Source organism: Lutjanus erythropterus, chromosome 9, assembly GCF_056507025.1.
Source record: "Lutjanus erythropterus isolate fLutEry1 chromosome 9, fLutEry1.hap2, whole genome shotgun sequence".
In the NCBI taxonomy this organism is placed as follows: Eukaryota; Metazoa; Chordata; class Actinopteri; order Lutjaniformes; family Lutjanidae; genus Lutjanus; species Lutjanus erythropterus.
Window position 1 is genome coordinate 14,188,256 of NC_139325.1, and position 18,013 is coordinate 14,206,268.

Consider the following 18,013-nt stretch of genomic DNA (forward strand, 5'->3'; position numbering starts at 1 on the left):
TATTGCAAAACTTGAGAGTTGAAGTTTGACTCAAAACTCAAAAATCTAGTGAAGACAGTTGCCTTTAAATTATGTTTTAAGTTTTCTCAGCTTTGTTTTTTACAGTGCAGAGGTGTCTATTCAGTAAGACAAGAACTGTAAACTTAAGTCTCTGTCATGTAACATCAATAATAACTTGAATAAGATGAGGACAGAAATGACATGGTTCTGTACATTATCATCGGTTTCATATCTGTAAAGATGAAACAACAAAAAAATCAGTTGACGTGTTTGTGTGTGTGTGTGTGTGTGTGTGTGTGTGTGTGTGTGTGTGTGTGTGCGTGTGTGTGTGTGTGTCATGATGTGTATTCCTGTCTCAATACAGCAGTGATTGCTATAATAACAATGGGATATAATCTTTGTCAAGCAGCTCAGGCGCATTTAATATAGCTTTCCAAGCATGCCAAATGGACCTTGTAAACTCCTTTTCAGGCTCAGTTTTTAGTCACGTTTTGAACCAGATCTACAGTACTTGGCACCACAATAAAGAGAAGGAATACTAGGATCTATCCCATACCATTACACTACTGTAATTTGGGTTATTTGTGATATCAGTCACCTCAGGCAAAACCTTTGACACCTCTCACTAACAGAATGATCCTCTCTCAACACAAATCTGTCTCATATTTTATCTACAACAACTCAGATCATGGCTTAAATAAACACATCACACCTTAAAGCATTCATCCATCTAAATCTTCCTCAAATTAAGTCTTTCACGTTTTAGCACTATCAACTTAGACCCCGAAGCAAGGCCCTACCACCTCACCTCCACCTCTCTAATCTCTTTTGGCTCTTCCTTTCCTCTTTCTCCTGCCAGAGTTCTCCTGGGGCTTCTCCTCTTTGCTTCCCATCACCACCGCTCCGTTGGCAGCCTTGCTCAGCCCGTTGAGGGTCCCGTTAGAGAGGGCCTTGCCTGCTTTGGAGGAGGAGGAAGCGGCGGCGTCGCGCCTGGGCTGCTGGCGACGGTAGGTCTGGTAGTAGAAGTTGCCGAAGAGGATGATGAAGGTGATGGCGTAGCAGATGAGGGAGTAGTGCATCCAGTGGGGGAAGTCGCAGTTGACATAGAGGGACAGGGCTGTGTGGCCGATGGTGACGTGGAACTGGATCTGAGATGCAAAGAGAAAATCAAAATCGCATTTTTGCAATGTGACACTGTTTTACATCCTTTTCAAAATCACTAAGATTCATTTTTTCAGTGAGAGATTCAATGGAAGACAATAGGAAATAAACCTCCCACAAAGTCAGGACATTTTACCGTCCCCAAACATCTGCAGTGACGTCCTGGGAATGTCACATTGTAGTACATTTACAGCCAGCTCTGACAAATCCTACTGATTCTACCTTTAAAAAGGAGACATTTCTCTTGAAATTAGTAGCGAGGTAATATCGTACCATCTGGATGATGGTCAAATACTTCTTCCACCACAGGTACTTTTGGATCTTAGGTCCACAGGAGGCCAGGCCATAATACAGGTACATCAAGACGTGGATTGCTGCGTTCATGTGTGCACCAAAGAATGCTGCAAATGAATGAAAACAAAAACAGTGATATTAATTTTGTCATGCTACTTGTCAGGCTAAAAATACAGGTTTTTTACACAAGAGTAGTTTCTGTAAACTTATATAGAAACTCATATATCCCGAATCAGTCCGATACTGCCCAAAATCAATGGATCTGATTTTTCCAGATCAGAAAAAAGTAAAAGTGCAATTTCAAAAAAAAAAAAAAAAATGCTGTGAACAGGTCTGTGTGTGGAAAACTTAAAAAGGCAGCAGCAGTATTACATAACTGAGTCATGTTGTGGGCTATGTATTTATTCCTTCATGGGAGCAGAATACTCCCATGTAGTACTCTTGTTTCACAGATTGAGCATGATGTTATTTAAGGCTACATAAAGCAAAGTGTATTCATACAACTGTATTATTCACAGCTTAGTTGTTTAAGAGAGAGAAAGATGTATCAGATTGGTATGAGTACTGGTAGATACTAAAGGTTGTAGTATCAGTATCAGACATGAAAGAGCAGTATCCCTACTTCTTTCCATTTAAGGACATCAATGGCAGCTTTTCATATCTTATTTGACACAATTGACAATTATTTTCCAGCGGCATTAACACAAACAAATTGACAAGAAATATTTCTTCAACTTGTCCACTGTGTTGGATCATGTATATTATGTCTCTGGATTTTTTCATACTATTGGCACAGACAGATACTGGCACAAAGACCCAATTTTTCCTACCTTCCAACCATAAATTGACCAAAAATGCTCAATATGAAAGGACTCAGGAGCTCAAAAATATGCATGATAAAGAAATCCTTTTGACTGGCTCTGCAGAGTTTCAGCCCCCTTGACTCCTGTGGGTCTTTGCGGTTAAGTCTGTTTTACCATTTGTCCATGACTGTTAGAAAATAAATGGAAGCTAATGGATCCCTGAAAAAAGGGAAATCAACTGTAGAACTAATGATACACTGTAGAAGTTTGTGCAAAGCACAGTATGGGTTATTAATAGTTAACTGGCTCAAACATAATATAGTAGAAAACTAAAGGACATAGAGGATAAAGATCATAAATATTTTTAAATATCTTTTTCACAGCAGCCATTTTAACATAAAATAGTAGGATTCACACAGGTGTTATTAATGATAGTAATTAAAGTTTATGCACGTTGGCCTTAATTAGTCTCATTAACAACACTTGTGTTTACAGAACTATTTCATTTCAATATGGCAGCCATGAAAAGATCTGTCGTTGGTTGAAAAATATATTTCTTTATAAGTACACATAGGCAAAGGGCATAAAGTAGGATTCTATTGCAGCATGAGCTACTCACACTGTCCTCCTGCCACCCATTTGATGCCGATCCACCAGAGCGTGAACATGGTGCAGTGGTGGTAGACGTGCAGGAAGGTCACCTGGTTGAATTTTTTCCTCAGGATGAAAAACACAGTGTCCAGATACTCGATGCCCTTTGAGATGAAATACCACCACAGAGCTCCTGCCACCTGTCTCAAACACGAACATGACACATGGGTTGAAGGGAGCAGACAGGCACAGGTGGAGGAAGGAAATGCAAAAGAAATACGGAAACACAGAAGAACTACTGTTGTCTCCAACTCTTTTCTACTTTATTCTATTCTGCATCCTAATCCTGACGGTCACCTGAGGCCAATGTGACTGAGTCACATGTGTCACTACGTCATGGAGCAGCAGGAAGGAAGGTGAAACCGAACACCTTCCATGATCCCTCTTCCAGCTCGCACTTTTTCTGATAACAGGAGCAGAGTCCAAATGAATGGAAGCTGATCATGTTTCTAAAAGCAATGAGACTGAAGCTTCACTGGCTTGCTGACAGGGGTTTTCTTAATCATTTGGGTACAGCAGAGCACTATGGTGAAGACACATTTATCACATTAGACACATTTATCTGTGAAACATGTTACATTGTAGCTAATTAGCAGCCGAATCTTGTTGCTTCTGAAAATAAATTATTGCATACACATAGACCACACAAAAGAAAGTCACATTATAGGGAAGGTGAGGTTCCATCCATTATGTTAAATGTTGCATTTTCATTTAAAGGGATAGCTTGAATTATTTAATGTGGGATCTTATGAGCTACTAATCAGTGATCGCCATATTACCTACAACACATGTCAGTCAACACACCTGCAGTTTGGAGAATCAGACAATGTCACCAACATGGAAGCTGAGCAATGTACCGCTGTGGCCGCGATCAGCAGCAAAACGTATTTTAGCCAATTAAAAAAAAAGTCTGTTTAAGTGTACGCTTTGTTTAGAATATCTGTACGACTTTACTTCATTATCAAACAGCTTTTTCCAACATGAAACTGCCTTTATATAAGCCAAGTATTGCGTGGGAGTTGCTGGTCTACTGCTGCTTCAGTTTGTTAGTCTGCGTTATTGTGTGACTTTGGTGAATCAGAACTATCCGTTTAAAACACAAAAATCACACAAAAACACTAATTAATTCAAAGCAGCAGTGGACCAGCAACTCCTGTGTTATGAGAGGTAACATGGAGGTTTGGGTTTGGGTGGTTTAGAGAGAGTGATATTTGGTTTATATAACAGTGGTTTTCCATCCAAAAAGGCTGTCTGATGGCTAAGTAAAGCAGTGAAAATATTTTAAATATAGCGTACATTTAAGTTGATACAGATTTTTTTTTAGTTAGGCCTTTTTTGAAGTGGCTAAAATACCTTATGTTGCTGAACCCATTCACACCAATGGCTTAGCATCTGTGCTGGTACTCCTCTCTCCCACTCAAAGCTGGGGGCATGCTGACTGGCATCTATTATAGGTAACTAACACTATTGATAAGTACCTCATACAAGCCTACACTAAATAATCTGAACCATGCATTTCATATAAGTGTGTGTGTGTCCTGCAACACTCACCCTGACTTCATTTGGATCGTCTGAGTAGTCCACCGGTTGACAAATGTAACTGTAGCTTGCTGCCCGCGCTGCCATAAACAACTAAAAAACAAGAGAAGATCTCTATTGAATCACTGATATAAATGGATAAAGGCAGAGCACTAGAGTGAGAGTGACTGTAAAGAGATAACTGGAGATCAAGTGCAGGCAGAAAGCTGGATACACTGTAATAAGGTTAGTCTAAACCCAGGGGGCAAAAACTGCTACTGTACTGTACTCATCTGGGCCCATATTACAGAAACTTATCAAACTACAGAAACTTTTGTAGATCCTGTCTTAACTGTTTAGTAGCCATGGTAATTATATTTAGGACCTGATTTAGGGGGGAAAAAACACTACAGATTAACTGTTCCTAGGTCAACGTTCCCATGCCAGCTTAAGCTAGGAAAAGTGTATTACAGCATCCCAATTTCCCAAAATCTTAAATTAAACTCTTACTTTGAGTTAGTTGTTTAGCTGTCGGAATTTTCACTTCTCCATTTGTAGTAGTAGTAATGGTAACTAATGGCAGAGTTAGCTAACTGATTTTTCGTATGGCTGCACTTTTATTGCTTTTCAAAGAAGAAGACGGGGCATATTTTATTAATCTCCTGGAGGAAACAACATTTTTCACTCTGTTGTCATTTTTATACACACACACAGGCCCAAAATACAAACAGGAGCTACAGACATGCATCAGAGTGAGGGGGCTGCACCACATACATAGAGATACAGTCACACGACAGATGCCAGTTACATGGCAAACTTTGTTTGCTCTTTTAGCCCACTCTCCGCTTTCGGCAAGTCAGCAGTGCTGTACATGGTGCATTCATATGCGTGTTTACCATGTTTACAAGATGAGCTCATCTGAACGTCCCCCTCATGTCGTATTCACAACATCGAGGGCTGGGAGTTCTCTGTCAGCTTCAAGTTCACAACGTTGTCTTCACGACTTCCGTGTCGTAATTCTGAGTTCATGAATTCCATTTGAACACAGCAAAATTTCCTAAACAGTTAAAACCTAAAAGGTTTGGGATAAGACTTCCACAGATTCACTGTACTCCCTACAGTTTCTTCACACGTGCAAGTAAACAGAAAAACATCTAGTTTTTAGTCTCTAATAGTAAGGTACCTCTTTAAAGATGAAGAAGTTGAGGAAGACCATGCTGAAGTTGTAGACAATAAGTGTTTTGCGGAGCTGGAAGGGCTCTCTGTTCTTCATATATTTGGGCCCCAGCCAGAGGAACAGCAGGTAGGAGGTGCTGATGGCCAGCGTGGGCAGGGGGTTGTCCATCAGAGGCCATTTCTCCACTCGCTTGTCTGTAGGACAGATGTTCTCAGAGCATTACATAACTATTCTTAATGTTCGCATTACACTGACACAGTGTGGGTTCAATGTCAGTTTATTTAAAGGAGAATGCAAGTCAGAACAAGTGCTGAGTACAGACGCCAGTGTCCTGAGGTGACCTGTCTAGAGGACAATTGAATGTAGACGCCATTGTTTAATGGTGCATGTGATACATTTAGAATGTTCAACTGTATATGACTGTGAATTTTTATTCACAGAGGAATCAAAGTGAAAGCTATGGTCCTAACAATCCTATAAAAAGCAGGTCTGTGACTCACTCTTTATTAACTCATACCAGGAAAAATGTAAATATCATGTACATATAACTGCTCACAAAAAAATGTACATTTTTCTTACGCTGACTCTTAGACATGACAAAAGTACAAGTTTATTACCTGCAATAGTAAGGGTCCATTTGTAGAATTCTATGGTGTCATTAATTAAATGTGTGACAATCTCCATGGCTGTGGCCAATGACCTGAAATTAAAGAGGCAGGTGTGAAAATAGAGACCTCAAAGTTGCATACAGACCTGTGCAAAATACAGCCCAGAGGCCTGATCTGCCCTACTGAAAGGTTCCATGTGGTCTACAAGGCCATCGTAAGCACTTGGAAATATTGTAATTAAAATCTAACAAAGACAGTCAATATCATTTTTCTTACAGTTAAACAATTATTGGCCCTTTATTCTGAGAGGGGTCACCGCTGTATTTATTGGTAATGATAATGAACTGACACCTTAGTACTTCAGGACCTTGGTACTCAGTACCAAAGTCAACTTTCTATTTTTCTACGTCTTGTATTTTGATACGCTATGCTTGGTTCCTCTAGGTTTAGTTTTTTTTTTTTTTTTAAAAAGGGTTAAAAGATGTTGCTGGGGGAGGTAAAAGCAATATAGTCACACCTTTAATTGGTCAATGCCAGGAAAACACTAGCTAACTAGCTAGCTAACAATTTTTGTAGATTAACTGGCTAATGTTTTGCTAACATTAGTTATCAGATATAACTAGCTAGGTAATGATTGATTTATATTAGCTGGCTAGTAAGCTAGGATTTTATTATGGAGCAAAATCCTAGCTAAGTAACTATCTGAAGATTGATGTACATTAGCTAGTTAACTAGCATTTTTGCTTACATTAGCTAACTTGACGTTACTGTATGTCGCTTGCGACATCTTTTAATCTAATCAAAAATTGGCTTTCTTTTCAACATAGATGATCCAAACACAACGTACAGGAAACAAGAAAGGAGGAAGTTGACAAGGTTCCAAAAGGGGCGGGACTTATGAAGGGTCAATTCAGAAAGGTGAGCAACAGTAGAAACCCATTACTATGTAAGGTCAGGGATACACTTTCTTATAACTATGCGTTTGTGTAGGTATAATGACTACCTCACATTTCCTGTTCCCATTTTTATCAACACTACATATATGCATGTTTAAACAGTATACAGTAGTATATCTCCGGCCTAAGCCAGCTCTTGGCTCATAGACATCTGTGTGCTGTGTGCCCCATATAGAACACTTCTGTCTGTTTCATTATCAGAGTTCTAGCCAGGAGCTTGTCTGGACCACAGCAGCCTGATCAATTTCTCATGTACCCCCACCCTGTGAGAAATAAATTGCCCACCCCTGATAGAGCTGATCCACTGAGAGTGTCATCCTCCAGGAGATCAGGTATCAACAACCTCACCCTAACAACGCTGAATTAAACTGGAACATAATAATAATTCAATTAGAATAAATAATCTTTTAAGAACTCCTAAAAGAAACGCACCCAGGCCATCAGAAGGCCAGTTTGAAGCTTATATGAGTGTGTGGCCCCATGAGGCCATGATAGATGGGCTATAGGCTTCATTGCGCACAAAGGGTGGGAGCAGCGGCCGGCAGAGCGCATGTGTCAGCAGATTTTTGGCTCGAGCACGACCACCAGCCAACCTGACGGTGGCCCTTATAATGAGAGGGGAAGCCTTGTGCCCCACTTTTACACTGAAATGGGTCGTCTGCTATACCGTGGCAGACTGACGCATATGCTGATGCACAGTGAGACACACATACGGGGTGATTTAATGATCCTGTGGAAAGATGACGCCCCCCTCTCTCCCTCTTCTCCTCCAGCCTGGAGCGGATCAGCGCTACTGCAGCATCTGCCTCTCCTGCACACGCTCTCCAAAATAACTGCTCCAAACAAGCCAAATTTACTAACAGGATGAGAATTTAAACGCACATGTTATATTTATAAAATGTTCACGGTGATATATCTGAAATATTACGGTTAAGTATTTGAATGGCGGATTTGCCTTCTGCGGCATGCAGTCCGGCCTCCACCTCGGCTGTATGAGCGCTCCTGTTATCAATATGATTTCTGTAAAACGCCTGAACTCCTTACATGTTACACCTGTAAAATAACATGACTACAGCGCATGAAAGATTGCATCAACATCCAGGCGGCTCACAGGCAACACACAGCATCCCTTATATATGGATATTAATCTGTCTCGCCTTCTACTCCGCACGAATGAGGATGCTTATTACCTTACCGTGTCGGTGCTTAAAAAAAAAATCCGTCTATGATGACATTCAATGCAAGGTCACGCAGTGTGCGATATTCCGGCTTCTACTAGACTGAGCTTGTTTCCTGTGAGTTGATTAATCGCTCCGGATCCGGTGTGAAAGAAACGGGCCGCTGAACCAACGGCGATGGCATGAATTTCTCGTTAAGGGACCACACTGGCCTCCACTGCGCGTCTGCTACAATGAATTCCTCCTCTGATCCCCACAACACCAGCGTCAAGGAGCCGCAATACACCGCACGCTTCCGGTCCAAGTTTCAAAATAAATCTGCATCGCATGCCGTTCATGCATGATGAAGAAGAAAATGTACAAAAAAGGTAAAAAATATTTCATGCCCATAAGAATCAAATACTATTTATAAGAAAAAGTAGAATACAAAAACAATAGAATGATATAATTATAACATTATAACTAATAATATGCTTGTAGTTTTTGGTCTGCAAATAAACATTATTGATGCTATAATTGTTGTTGTTGTTGTTGTTGCTGCTGCTGCTGCTATTATATCAATACCAAACATGATTTATTCCTAAAATCTTTAAAGATGAAATTTCTAGCAATTCAAGGGGGTTTGCCAAATATAATTAATTTTATAGATAGATTGACAAAACATTATTTAAATTAATTAATTTAATTTAATTAAGTTTAAATGTATAAATTCATATAAAAAAAAAAACTATATTTTTAATGTAGTGCATTTTTTAATAAATGTACTAAATCTTATCAATATGCTTTATAAGAAAATACTTTGAATAGTTTCGTTGTTGTGACTTTTTTACTAAATACGTATTTTGGACTGGAGACCTACAAAAATGCACTGTTGCTTCAACACAAGTAGAAATGTACTTGTTTAAACTTCTATCTCACTTTTTATACTCAAAGTATTATTTACGTACAGAAAAAATACTTGATCCAGTTTTAGCTCCTGTTCTACTGATTATTCCTTGGGTTTCCAAAAAAAAAATCCTTTCATTTGAAAGCGGTCTTACTCTATTTCCTGTTTGTTTCTTGCTGTCTGTGTCCAGTTTGATGCAGCTCCGCTCCTTTCAGTGACACTTGACGCGGATGATAGAAAGATGCTATGCGCACGCGCACAAATGGAGGCGGATGCAGCAGCAGCGCTACATCAGCTTCGTCAAGTCTGCCAGACACAGCCAGAGTGCGACAGGAAAAGCAGGGTTCTTGCCTTCAAAATAAAACTGTAAAAATATGTCGCCAAATGTGACAATAATGATCAGATACACACGTTATTGCTGGACTAATACAATAAATTGAGTGAATACCACTGTAAAATAGATTAAGAAAGAAAGACCTCTGGTATCATAGTGCAAAAGATCTTAAAATGAAAGTCACTGATGGATATAATTAAAAAATAAATAAATAAATAAATGACGTAACCAATTAAAGTATTTTTCTTTTATCACCAGTTGTTCCATAGTGTAGCCTAAACTGTACAACTTTGTGCCACACAGAAAAAGCCACTTCCATAAGTGCCTCATAATGTTTCTAAAACTTTATGCTCTAAGGCTGGGTTGGACCGACAAGGATTATTTTTAAAATATCATTAACTCAGAGTTTAACTTTAAATTAGGTGCGCCAAATTTTAAAACCAAGATCTAAATTAAAACTGTATTCAAACCAGTTTAGTTTTTACTCTAATCCCGTGTTAAATTTCATTCTGTTGCACCAAGAATTGACTGTGATACAGAATTAACTTTAAATTTACACATGAGATGGTTTTAATGAGGCTGTCTTTCAGTCTGCTGGTTGCTGCCAGATTCTCTTTTTTCCTTGCTATGTTGGTGAGTCTTTCTAAATCGATATTCGCTAGGATCCTATGTTGATCAGGAGTTGACCAAATTGCTACATTTATTCAGCCAACAAGTTTCTCACTTGAAGGGAAATCAGAGCCATTATCAAACCAGAAAAACTAACTTTTTAGCTAACTACCAAACAATGTATAATTTTGTTAACTTTTAGCTAAAATGTAACGCTTGATTTTAATTTGGGCAAACAAGCATCTACATGTTCATTGCACTCTAACTTTAATTTCATTTATGATTCATCAAATAGGGATTAGTTCTTAATTGCGCAACAGAGTTCTGCTTAATTTCAAACCGACTTCATCTTTATATCTAGCTTTGCTAAACTATGATTAAATGTATCTTTGATGGTGCAGCCCAGTAAGTGAACAGGTCATTACGGTGGAAGGGTTTATTTTGAAATTCCTGTCCACTTTCCTGTATGTCATTGTGTCTGTCTCGACACTTGGTGGCCCTGCTGCTGCACCGGCTTCTGTCTTGTCCTTTGCTGTACGAGCTCTTTGTTGTTACCTATAAACTACATGTTTTCTGCCTGTTGTTGTGACACGGTGACCAGCAGCGCACATTGTACGGTGTTGACGCAGCGGTGATATGCGGAGGAAAGCGGAGATGCGCTCTCTGGACTCACTTCATCGATGGTCGTGAGCTTCCATCTTCGGCCCTGTTCTCTGACCATTGGAGCTAGTTCCTCATATGAAAATGGTCCGGTGAGATACAGTGTGAGATCACGGAGGGGTTTCTTTTTTTTTCAGCGATAAGGTCAAGACTGTCTTTTGAAAAATGAAGATTTGGAGCACGGAGCATGTTTTCAGGTTGGTCACACAGGAGTTCATTGATTGGAGGATTCGTAAAGCAGAATGAGCTGGTCTGTCACTGCAGAGCTATAGGCTGATGGGACCTTTAATTCCATTAAGTGTAAATACATCTGATTTTTGATGGTGGCTCAGTGTATGAATCCTGAGTCAGCCTCCACAGTCACAATTTCCCATAGAGAGGTATCTAAAGGAAGTGTTTTATGGTTGATTAAGCAGATTTCAATAATCCTGTGTACTTGACTTCATAAGGAGATGACCAAAGAGTTTGCCTGCATGTCTTAGCCGATAGTGAAAGTAAATAGTTGAGTTGATCATTAAGTGTTTTTCACAAGAAATGAAAGAGGAATCCACCAAGGAACTGTCTTGGCTCTCACCATCTCCAGTTTCTATATCAACAAGCTTCCTGAAATATGGTTGATAGAGGTCATTACTTGTATCCTACCAACACATTCGCCCATGTATCTAGCAAAACCTGATGCTGTTGCAGATAAGTAATAATAATAATAAACTTTATTTATATAACACTTTTCTTAACAAGGTTACAAAGTGCTGTACAGAAAAAAATAAAAAAATGAGCAGCCAAAACAAAGAAACAAGAAGAGACAGCAAGTAAAACAACACACCATGAAAGCAAAAGGAGATAAAAATGCATAGGGTAAAAGTCACCAAATAGAGACATCATAAGTACAGAGATAAAAAAAAAAATTGGTTAAAAAAAAAAAAAAAGTTAACCAAGCCAGAGCAGTGTGGAAAAACCATTTGACTTCAATTAGCAGGTTGCAAAAGCCTTCCTATAAAGGAAGGTTTTCAGCAAAGATTTAAAAGAAGCTAATGAAGTAGCCTGTCGATTTCGATAGGGAGACTGTTCCAAAGCCTGGGGGCTCAGACAGCAAATGCCCGGTCACCTTTGGACACGACAACCAGGAGAGCTGCATCCATAGACCTCAATGACCGCTGAGGCACATAAGGGATCAAAAGGTCCTTCAAATAATTCTGAGCAAGGCCGAACAAGATAAGCAAACCAAAAACCTAGAAAAAAAAGTATCAGCTTAGCCTGATGCCCTGAACACTAAGAAAACAAAGTATGTCTGTTTTTCCATTAAAACGCTTCTTGCTGCAGAATCACTAAGTGTTGTCAGTGAAACTGAGGCGAAGTATTGAGGAATAATTTTAGATTCTCAGAAATTGCTGGACATTTGACTCTGCCTTGTTGTTTCTAAATTCAGTGATATTCTCACACTTGTCCTATGGTTTGATTACCTGGTCCCAGGCAACTACGTCAGTAATTAAATCAAGAGATTATCTTTATTACCAAGCTTGAACAAAAAGACATTGCCGCATTTTAAGTAAGTATGTAAGTTTTAAGCTTCACAGACTTCATTGATTTTGAATACACAAAGCCTGTGTGTACATTTGTAAGTAAATTTGCCCATCAGTCTCATCCTCTCTGTGAACACATCAAGAAACTACAGAGGTGCAGCAGATCCACCAGAGGAGCCTGAAAATGCAGTTGTAAAGTCAAATTCTATAAAACTAAAGGTTAAAATTTTAGTATTTTCAATTAAAACTATTTAATTTTTCAGGCACTAAAAAAGACAAATCAGGTTCACAGCTCCCTGTGATGAATTTTTGATTATTATTTTTTTTTTAGTATCTAAAACTGAAAGATTCCAGTTTATCTAAAGAAGCAAAGTGAATTATCTCAATGAAAGATTATAGGTCAGTGAAGCTTTTCAAAGTTTATTTCAAGACTTTGAGTTGGGCTCAGAACTCAACTATTTGTTTTACAGCGTTCTTTTTTTACCTCAGTGTTTCAGTCTCTCATTTTCATAAAAGCCCTGCTAGGGGAGAGTGTTGCAAATTAGTATCCGCCATAAACACTATGAGAGTTGCATCACATGGATGTTTTCAGTTTGTGTACTGTATCTGTCCCTATCAAATACACCATTATTATATAAACAATGTGTTCCTTCTCCTTCATATTTCTTTTGTTTGTTTCTCTTTTTTTTTTTTGTATAGTTACCCATGGGAGACAGTGATCAAGGCTGCCATGAGGAAGTACCCCAACCCCATGAACCCTAACGTGGTTGGGGTGGACGTGCTGGACCGCAGTCTGGACGAGGAAGGACGCCTGCACAGTCACAGACTCCTCAGCACAGAGTGGGGCCTCCCTGCCATTGTGCGAGCGGTCAGTCATCAACTCATACATGCACACAAACACACTGTTGTGAATGTTAGAACTATACAAGCATACATGGTCACATGCACGTATACGTGGGGAACACAGAGATACATGTTCCTGTTCTGCAGGGGTTTGGAAAGTGTTGCAGTGTTTCATTAGTAAATTGAGCCCCTGTGTTATTATTTGTCTGGAGCGAGTACAGTCAGTGCTCTAAGAGTTGTGTCATGCATGTAAAGTGATATTTGGGCTCGTTTTCCTGTACTTACAGTGTGTTATTGTCTTTATAGATACTGGGAACCAGTCAGACGCAGACGTATGTGAAGGAACATTCCATAGTCGACCCAGAGGAGAAAAAGATGGAGCTGTGCTCAACAAATGTAAGTCCATCCGACAGCTGTGACTTCAGTCAGAATTGTTACAAAGTCCATTTTGCAATGGTGTTCCACAACAGCATTAAAATCTACCACTGCTGTTGGACAGAAATCAATCAATCAATCTACTTTTTTTTTTTTTCCAAAAATCTGCATGTTCATAAGCAACAAAAAACAAAATTTTCACATGGAATACTGTGGTACATTGTACAGTGGAAACCTCAAAACCCTTTCTAAATACAGTTTTGTCCCAATTCTCATGAGTGCAGCATATCCGTGATCACTATAAGCTGTTTCCACTGTCATAGCAATTGCTATTTCCAAATCAATAGTAGCTTACGCACTGTTTTCATCATATTAAGATAATCCAAATGTATTTTATCTTCCAGATTACTCTCACCAACCTGATTTCAGTGGATGAGAGACTTCTTTACAGACCTCACCCAGACAACCCTGAAGTGTAAGCGCATTCGACAATTTATTCAACTCTGCATTTCATCACTGAAAACATTTCTGGGCACGTGATGTGTGTAACAGGAACCACAGGAAGCCAGACAGTGTTCTGGCAGGTACACAGTTGTTTGTTCATGTCTTGCAGCGATCATGTTCCCTCTTTCTCTCCTGCTCCTCAGTACCGTCCTGACACAGGAGGCCATCATCACAGTCAAGGGAGTGAGTCTCAGCAGTTACCTGGAGGGGATGATGGCGAGGAGAATGTCAGCTAACGCCAGGAAGGTAGAAGAAGCACATTTATATACTTATTCCCTCTTTTGCATGTAGTCTGAACTTGTATGCAAGTAATAAAGGTACTGGTGATTTCTTTGCATGCCGTCTAACTGGGACTTTACTGTCTCTGTTCATTTCTCAGCTGTTCCAGGGCAAGTTTACTGGACAAACAGCCAAAAGCTCAATTCCCAGTAGAGCCTGACCAATATATTGGTTGACTGATATGATCGACCGAATATTGGCCAATAACAGCTATATCAGTCTCTATCGGTATCAGCATATGTTGCCCCATATGTGCCAACAGATTGGTTTTTATTTACTAGCTTTATAGCCATTATACAACAAACTTAGATATCAAGATTTTTACGTAGAAGAAAGAATATTGGCTGATACATTGTTAATGGATTTTTTTCCCACATCCTAATATTGGTATCACCATTATCCCCATAAAAATCCAGTATCACTCGGGCCCTAATTTCCACTGGTGTTCATCTATGTTTGGCCTTTGTCTCTCTTTAATCTCTCGTTTCTCTGTGTGAATCTGTAGGGTTGGGATGCTATTGAGTGGATTATTCAGAACTCTGAAAGAGAGAACGTTCCTCTCTGTGACATTTACTAACTCTGGTAACTTCTCTTTGCTTTCCTCTGCCAGTTTGTCTTTCAGTCTTTTCAGATTATTATAAGAATGCCGCAATTTTTTCTCTCTCAGTACCACAAAAGTGTTATATTTGTGTATGCATGAGTCGCATAATGCTCAGAGCTGATTTGTTTGCACACACAGAACTGCAGTTGCACGGCGAGGACTACTTTCCCTGGCTGCACCTCATGAACCACTGGGGATTCTCAGCATCTCGGGATCCTCTGCAGCTGGTACTGATGCCATCTGGGAGGTTTTGTCGGGTTTCCACCCCACACTGCCTCTCTCACCTCTGGAGTACACCCACTGGAAGCTCAGACATACCCTGAAATGCTGCTAACATTGAATGGTTAGCACGTTAAAGTTGGATTTAAGGGTTGTGGGTCCATTTCTGGTATGTAGCTCAATGCTAAGTCGGTTCTCAATTACCCCATTAACAACTATTCTAATAAAGGCAAGTGAGAAGAAAAGGGTTGTTTCCCTCCATGTGTAGAACAAAAGATTTAGCATTCAAGGGTGTTTAACCATTGAGGGTTTGCACCTACAACATGAGCCCACCAAACTTGAATATTACAACCACAAATTTCCTTTGCTCTCATGTCATATCTTAACAGAAGAGAGGGATGCAGGAGATACACGCACACAATTTTTAGAAAACGACGTATGGTACAATGACAATATGCAACAAACGTTGGAACTTTTATTTTGAAATTATGTATGTCTTCTGTAATGTCAAACACTAGCGGCTCCTACAGCAGGAGTTCAAATCCGAAAGTTGTTACTGGTGCTTATTTTGTGTTTCAACAGGCACAAACTGTAGATGATATGTTTGCATGATGAGATAGTAGTCAAACAAAAGAGTAGGAGGGTTATTAAAGAAATGCTAGCTGTTATGCTAGATAGTTAAGTAGCTAGCTTTAAAATTGCTAATGCAGCTTTATACAGATAAAAATTCAATGAAAAATATTGTTTGTCTCAGAAAAAAAAGATATGAATGTAAGATTAACTTCTGCTGTCACAGCAATGATACCTTCGCACTTTTTGGCATAAAAATTGATGGGAAATATTGCCTTAAACCAGCAGATTTGTAACTGGGTAAATGAGGGAGACAAGGATGACAAATTTTGTGATCAGTACATTGACTGTCTTTGTGGGCAGAATTACCCATTTATAAGAACTTAAAATGATGCCTGTGTATTATAGCTTTGACAGCAAAAAATACACATTCATGCCTTTGTCAGTCATACACACATCATGCTCCCAAATGTTGAACTAAAAGCTACCTATACAGCCTGAGGAGCACGGCAGTACTGTATGTGCAATGCTGCAGTCAGAGACGCACACAATACAATGATTCATGTGCTAATTCATATTTCTTGGTAAAATGAATAATATTTACGTAATATTTCTATAAATATTATTTATTTACAATACTGTGCAACCAGCAGTGAATTATTATATTGTTTATACTGTCATAAATATCATGCAAAATGAGTTGCGTTTGCTTTGTTAATTTTACTTTCAACTTGTTGTCCATCTGCAACAATTAAAACAATTGTTTGAGAAAATAACATTTTGAAACTTGTGAACACTGTTGTTTGTTGTTGATCAGACTGAGCTCGCTGTTTAACAGCCTTGTGTTATTATACGACAGGCCTTCCTTATTAACACTAATGCACTGGAGTTCGTCTCTCTGATGATACTGGAGAGGTGCACTTGTATTTTATTTAAGGTGATTTCCAGCATATAAATGGGGTGAGTCATAGGAGTGCTATAAAATGCATTAATCTGTAAAAGAATCAGAAAATTAATGTGGAAAATACAGAGAAAATAAAGAGGGATTTTAAAAGGAATAAATAAATTAAAACTGCAAACAAATAAAAATGAATAAAATGATAAGTAAAAATGTGGAAATATGAAGACAATAAAAGAATAATTAAATGTAGAATGTTTATTTTCTCATTCTTTTACAGATTTATTCTTCATTATGGCACTCGTGTGATTCCATACAGTGGAGTGAGGCGCTTGCTTTTTCTTTTTTTTTTTTTTATTGGATAGCCTCATCCTTGTGTTTCATCATGTGCTCCAGTCAGAAACCCTCAAATATGAACAGTGATGGAAAACACATCATCTCTCACTAATGATATGCAGTAAGAATGCCTTGATGCTGCCAAGTACAAGCAGTACTCATACCAAGATTTTTTTTTTTAACTACCACTGCAGCTCATCATTTGTCCAACAGAGAGCACAATTTTACTGTCAGCAACAGGCAAAGCTACAGAGCAGCTCCTTGAGCGTGCATTTTAAATCTCGGAACAAAATGTGTAACAGGAGACGTTTTTCACAGCAGTCATTTTGACATGAAATAGTAGGTTAAACACAGGTGTTACCAACGATGGCAATTAAGGTTGTGTGACATTCAGGTCAGGTTGCTGCTATTGTTCATGTTGTTGGTCAAATTCACTATGACATCATAATATTCAGCTCTCCATCTGTCCTCTGTAAAATACAGGGCATTACCACCGGCACTTTTGGCTGTGCCAAGACAAACCATGCCGTATTTCCATTCCCTGAATTGTCATTGCAACTTTTATCACACTGGACTATGATGCGTCACGCCCAAGATGGGCCTACTGTGGAGCAGGTTCAAAGCGAACCTGACCCGCCTCCAGGCAGACTGCGGGGATGTCTCACTGACCGTGGTAAACCCATGGAGACCCCCTGAATGTCTCCCTCAAACAAGCGAGCCTTGTAACACTCAGCTCCTTTCTGTGCAGGACAGCAGACAGATGTTTTAAAAAGTGTGACTGTGTGTTCAGCTCTCATTTCTTTAGAGATATAACTCTGTTTTCAGCCATACAGCAGTCGTATCAGGTTACCGCTGATAAAAACCATAAATTTCCCTGTTTTTCTGCTTCATAATTAAAGCCTCTGAATAACACAAAACTAAGCCAGCACATGTGTATGTAAAAAGCGTAAAAATCTCTAAGTGAAGACAGTATCTTCGTCACTGCATATCATTTCCTGGAATCAAACATGTATAGTGATTCCCCCCAAAAATA

General features: G+C 39.1%; 2 protein-coding genes across 4 annotated transcripts; one reads left to right on the plus strand and one right to left on the minus strand.

The window, feature by feature from the left end:
* Positions 1-91: 91 nt before the first annotated feature.
* On the minus strand, positions 92-8,597 carry elovl4a (ELOVL fatty acid elongase 4a). 2 transcript variants are annotated; one of them, XM_084726232.1, is made up of 7 exons: positions 8,364-8,597; positions 6,222-6,304; positions 5,611-5,798; positions 4,461-4,541; positions 2,878-3,049; positions 1,435-1,562; positions 92-1,148 (listed from the first exon to the last, which is right to left on the minus strand). In XM_084726232.1, the coding sequence occupies exons 2-7, from the start codon at positions 6,286-6,288 to the stop codon at positions 819-821; spliced, it is 966 nt and encodes a 321-aa protein (XP_084582358.1). In that variant the 5' UTR covers positions 6,289-6,304; positions 8,364-8,597; the 3' UTR covers positions 92-818. The 2 variants fall into 2 exon arrangements, with proteins under 2 accessions (XP_084582358.1, XP_084582359.1); XM_084726233.1 differs by having other exon boundaries at positions 8,359-8,597.
* A 2,067-nt stretch (positions 8,598-10,664) lies between these two features.
* Positions 10,665-16,478, plus strand: prelid3a (PRELI domain containing 3A). Of its 2 annotated transcripts, XM_084726234.1 has the most exons (7): positions 10,665-11,032; positions 13,055-13,223; positions 13,505-13,594; positions 13,978-14,048; positions 14,221-14,323; positions 14,862-14,938; positions 15,096-16,478. In XM_084726234.1, the coding sequence occupies exons 1-6, from the start codon at positions 11,001-11,003 to the stop codon at positions 14,931-14,933; spliced, it is 537 nt and encodes a 178-aa protein (XP_084582360.1). In that variant the 5' UTR covers positions 10,665-11,000; the 3' UTR covers positions 14,934-14,938; positions 15,096-16,478. The 2 variants fall into 2 exon arrangements, with proteins under 2 accessions (XP_084582360.1, XP_084582361.1); XM_084726235.1 differs by lacking the exon at positions 14,862-14,938.
* Positions 16,479-18,013: the final 1,535 nt, after the last annotated feature.

Bases quoted from the DNA above. Each gene is read 5' to 3' on its own strand.
- elovl4a (XM_084726232.1), bottom strand. From the start codon at position 6,288: ATGGAGATTGTCACACATTTAATTAATGACACCATAGAATTCTACAAA. The intron at 3,050-4,460 runs GTGAGTGTTGCA...TGTTTGAGACAG, and splicing joins ACGATCCAAATGAAGTCAGG to GTGGCAGGAGCTCTGTGGTG. The intron at 1,149-1,434 runs GTACGATATTAC...TTTGCATCTCAG, and splicing joins ATTTGACCATCATCCAGATG to ATCCAGTTCCACGTCACCAT.
- prelid3a (XM_084726234.1), top strand. From the start codon at position 11,001: ATGAAGATTTGGAGCACGGAGCATGTTTTCAG. The intron at 11,033-13,054 runs GTTGGTCACACA...TTTTTTGTATAG, and splicing joins AGCACGGAGCATGTTTTCAG to TTACCCATGGGAGACAGTGA. The intron at 13,224-13,504 runs GTCAGTCATCAA...TTGTCTTTATAG, and splicing joins TCCCTGCCATTGTGCGAGCG to ATACTGGGAACCAGTCAGAC.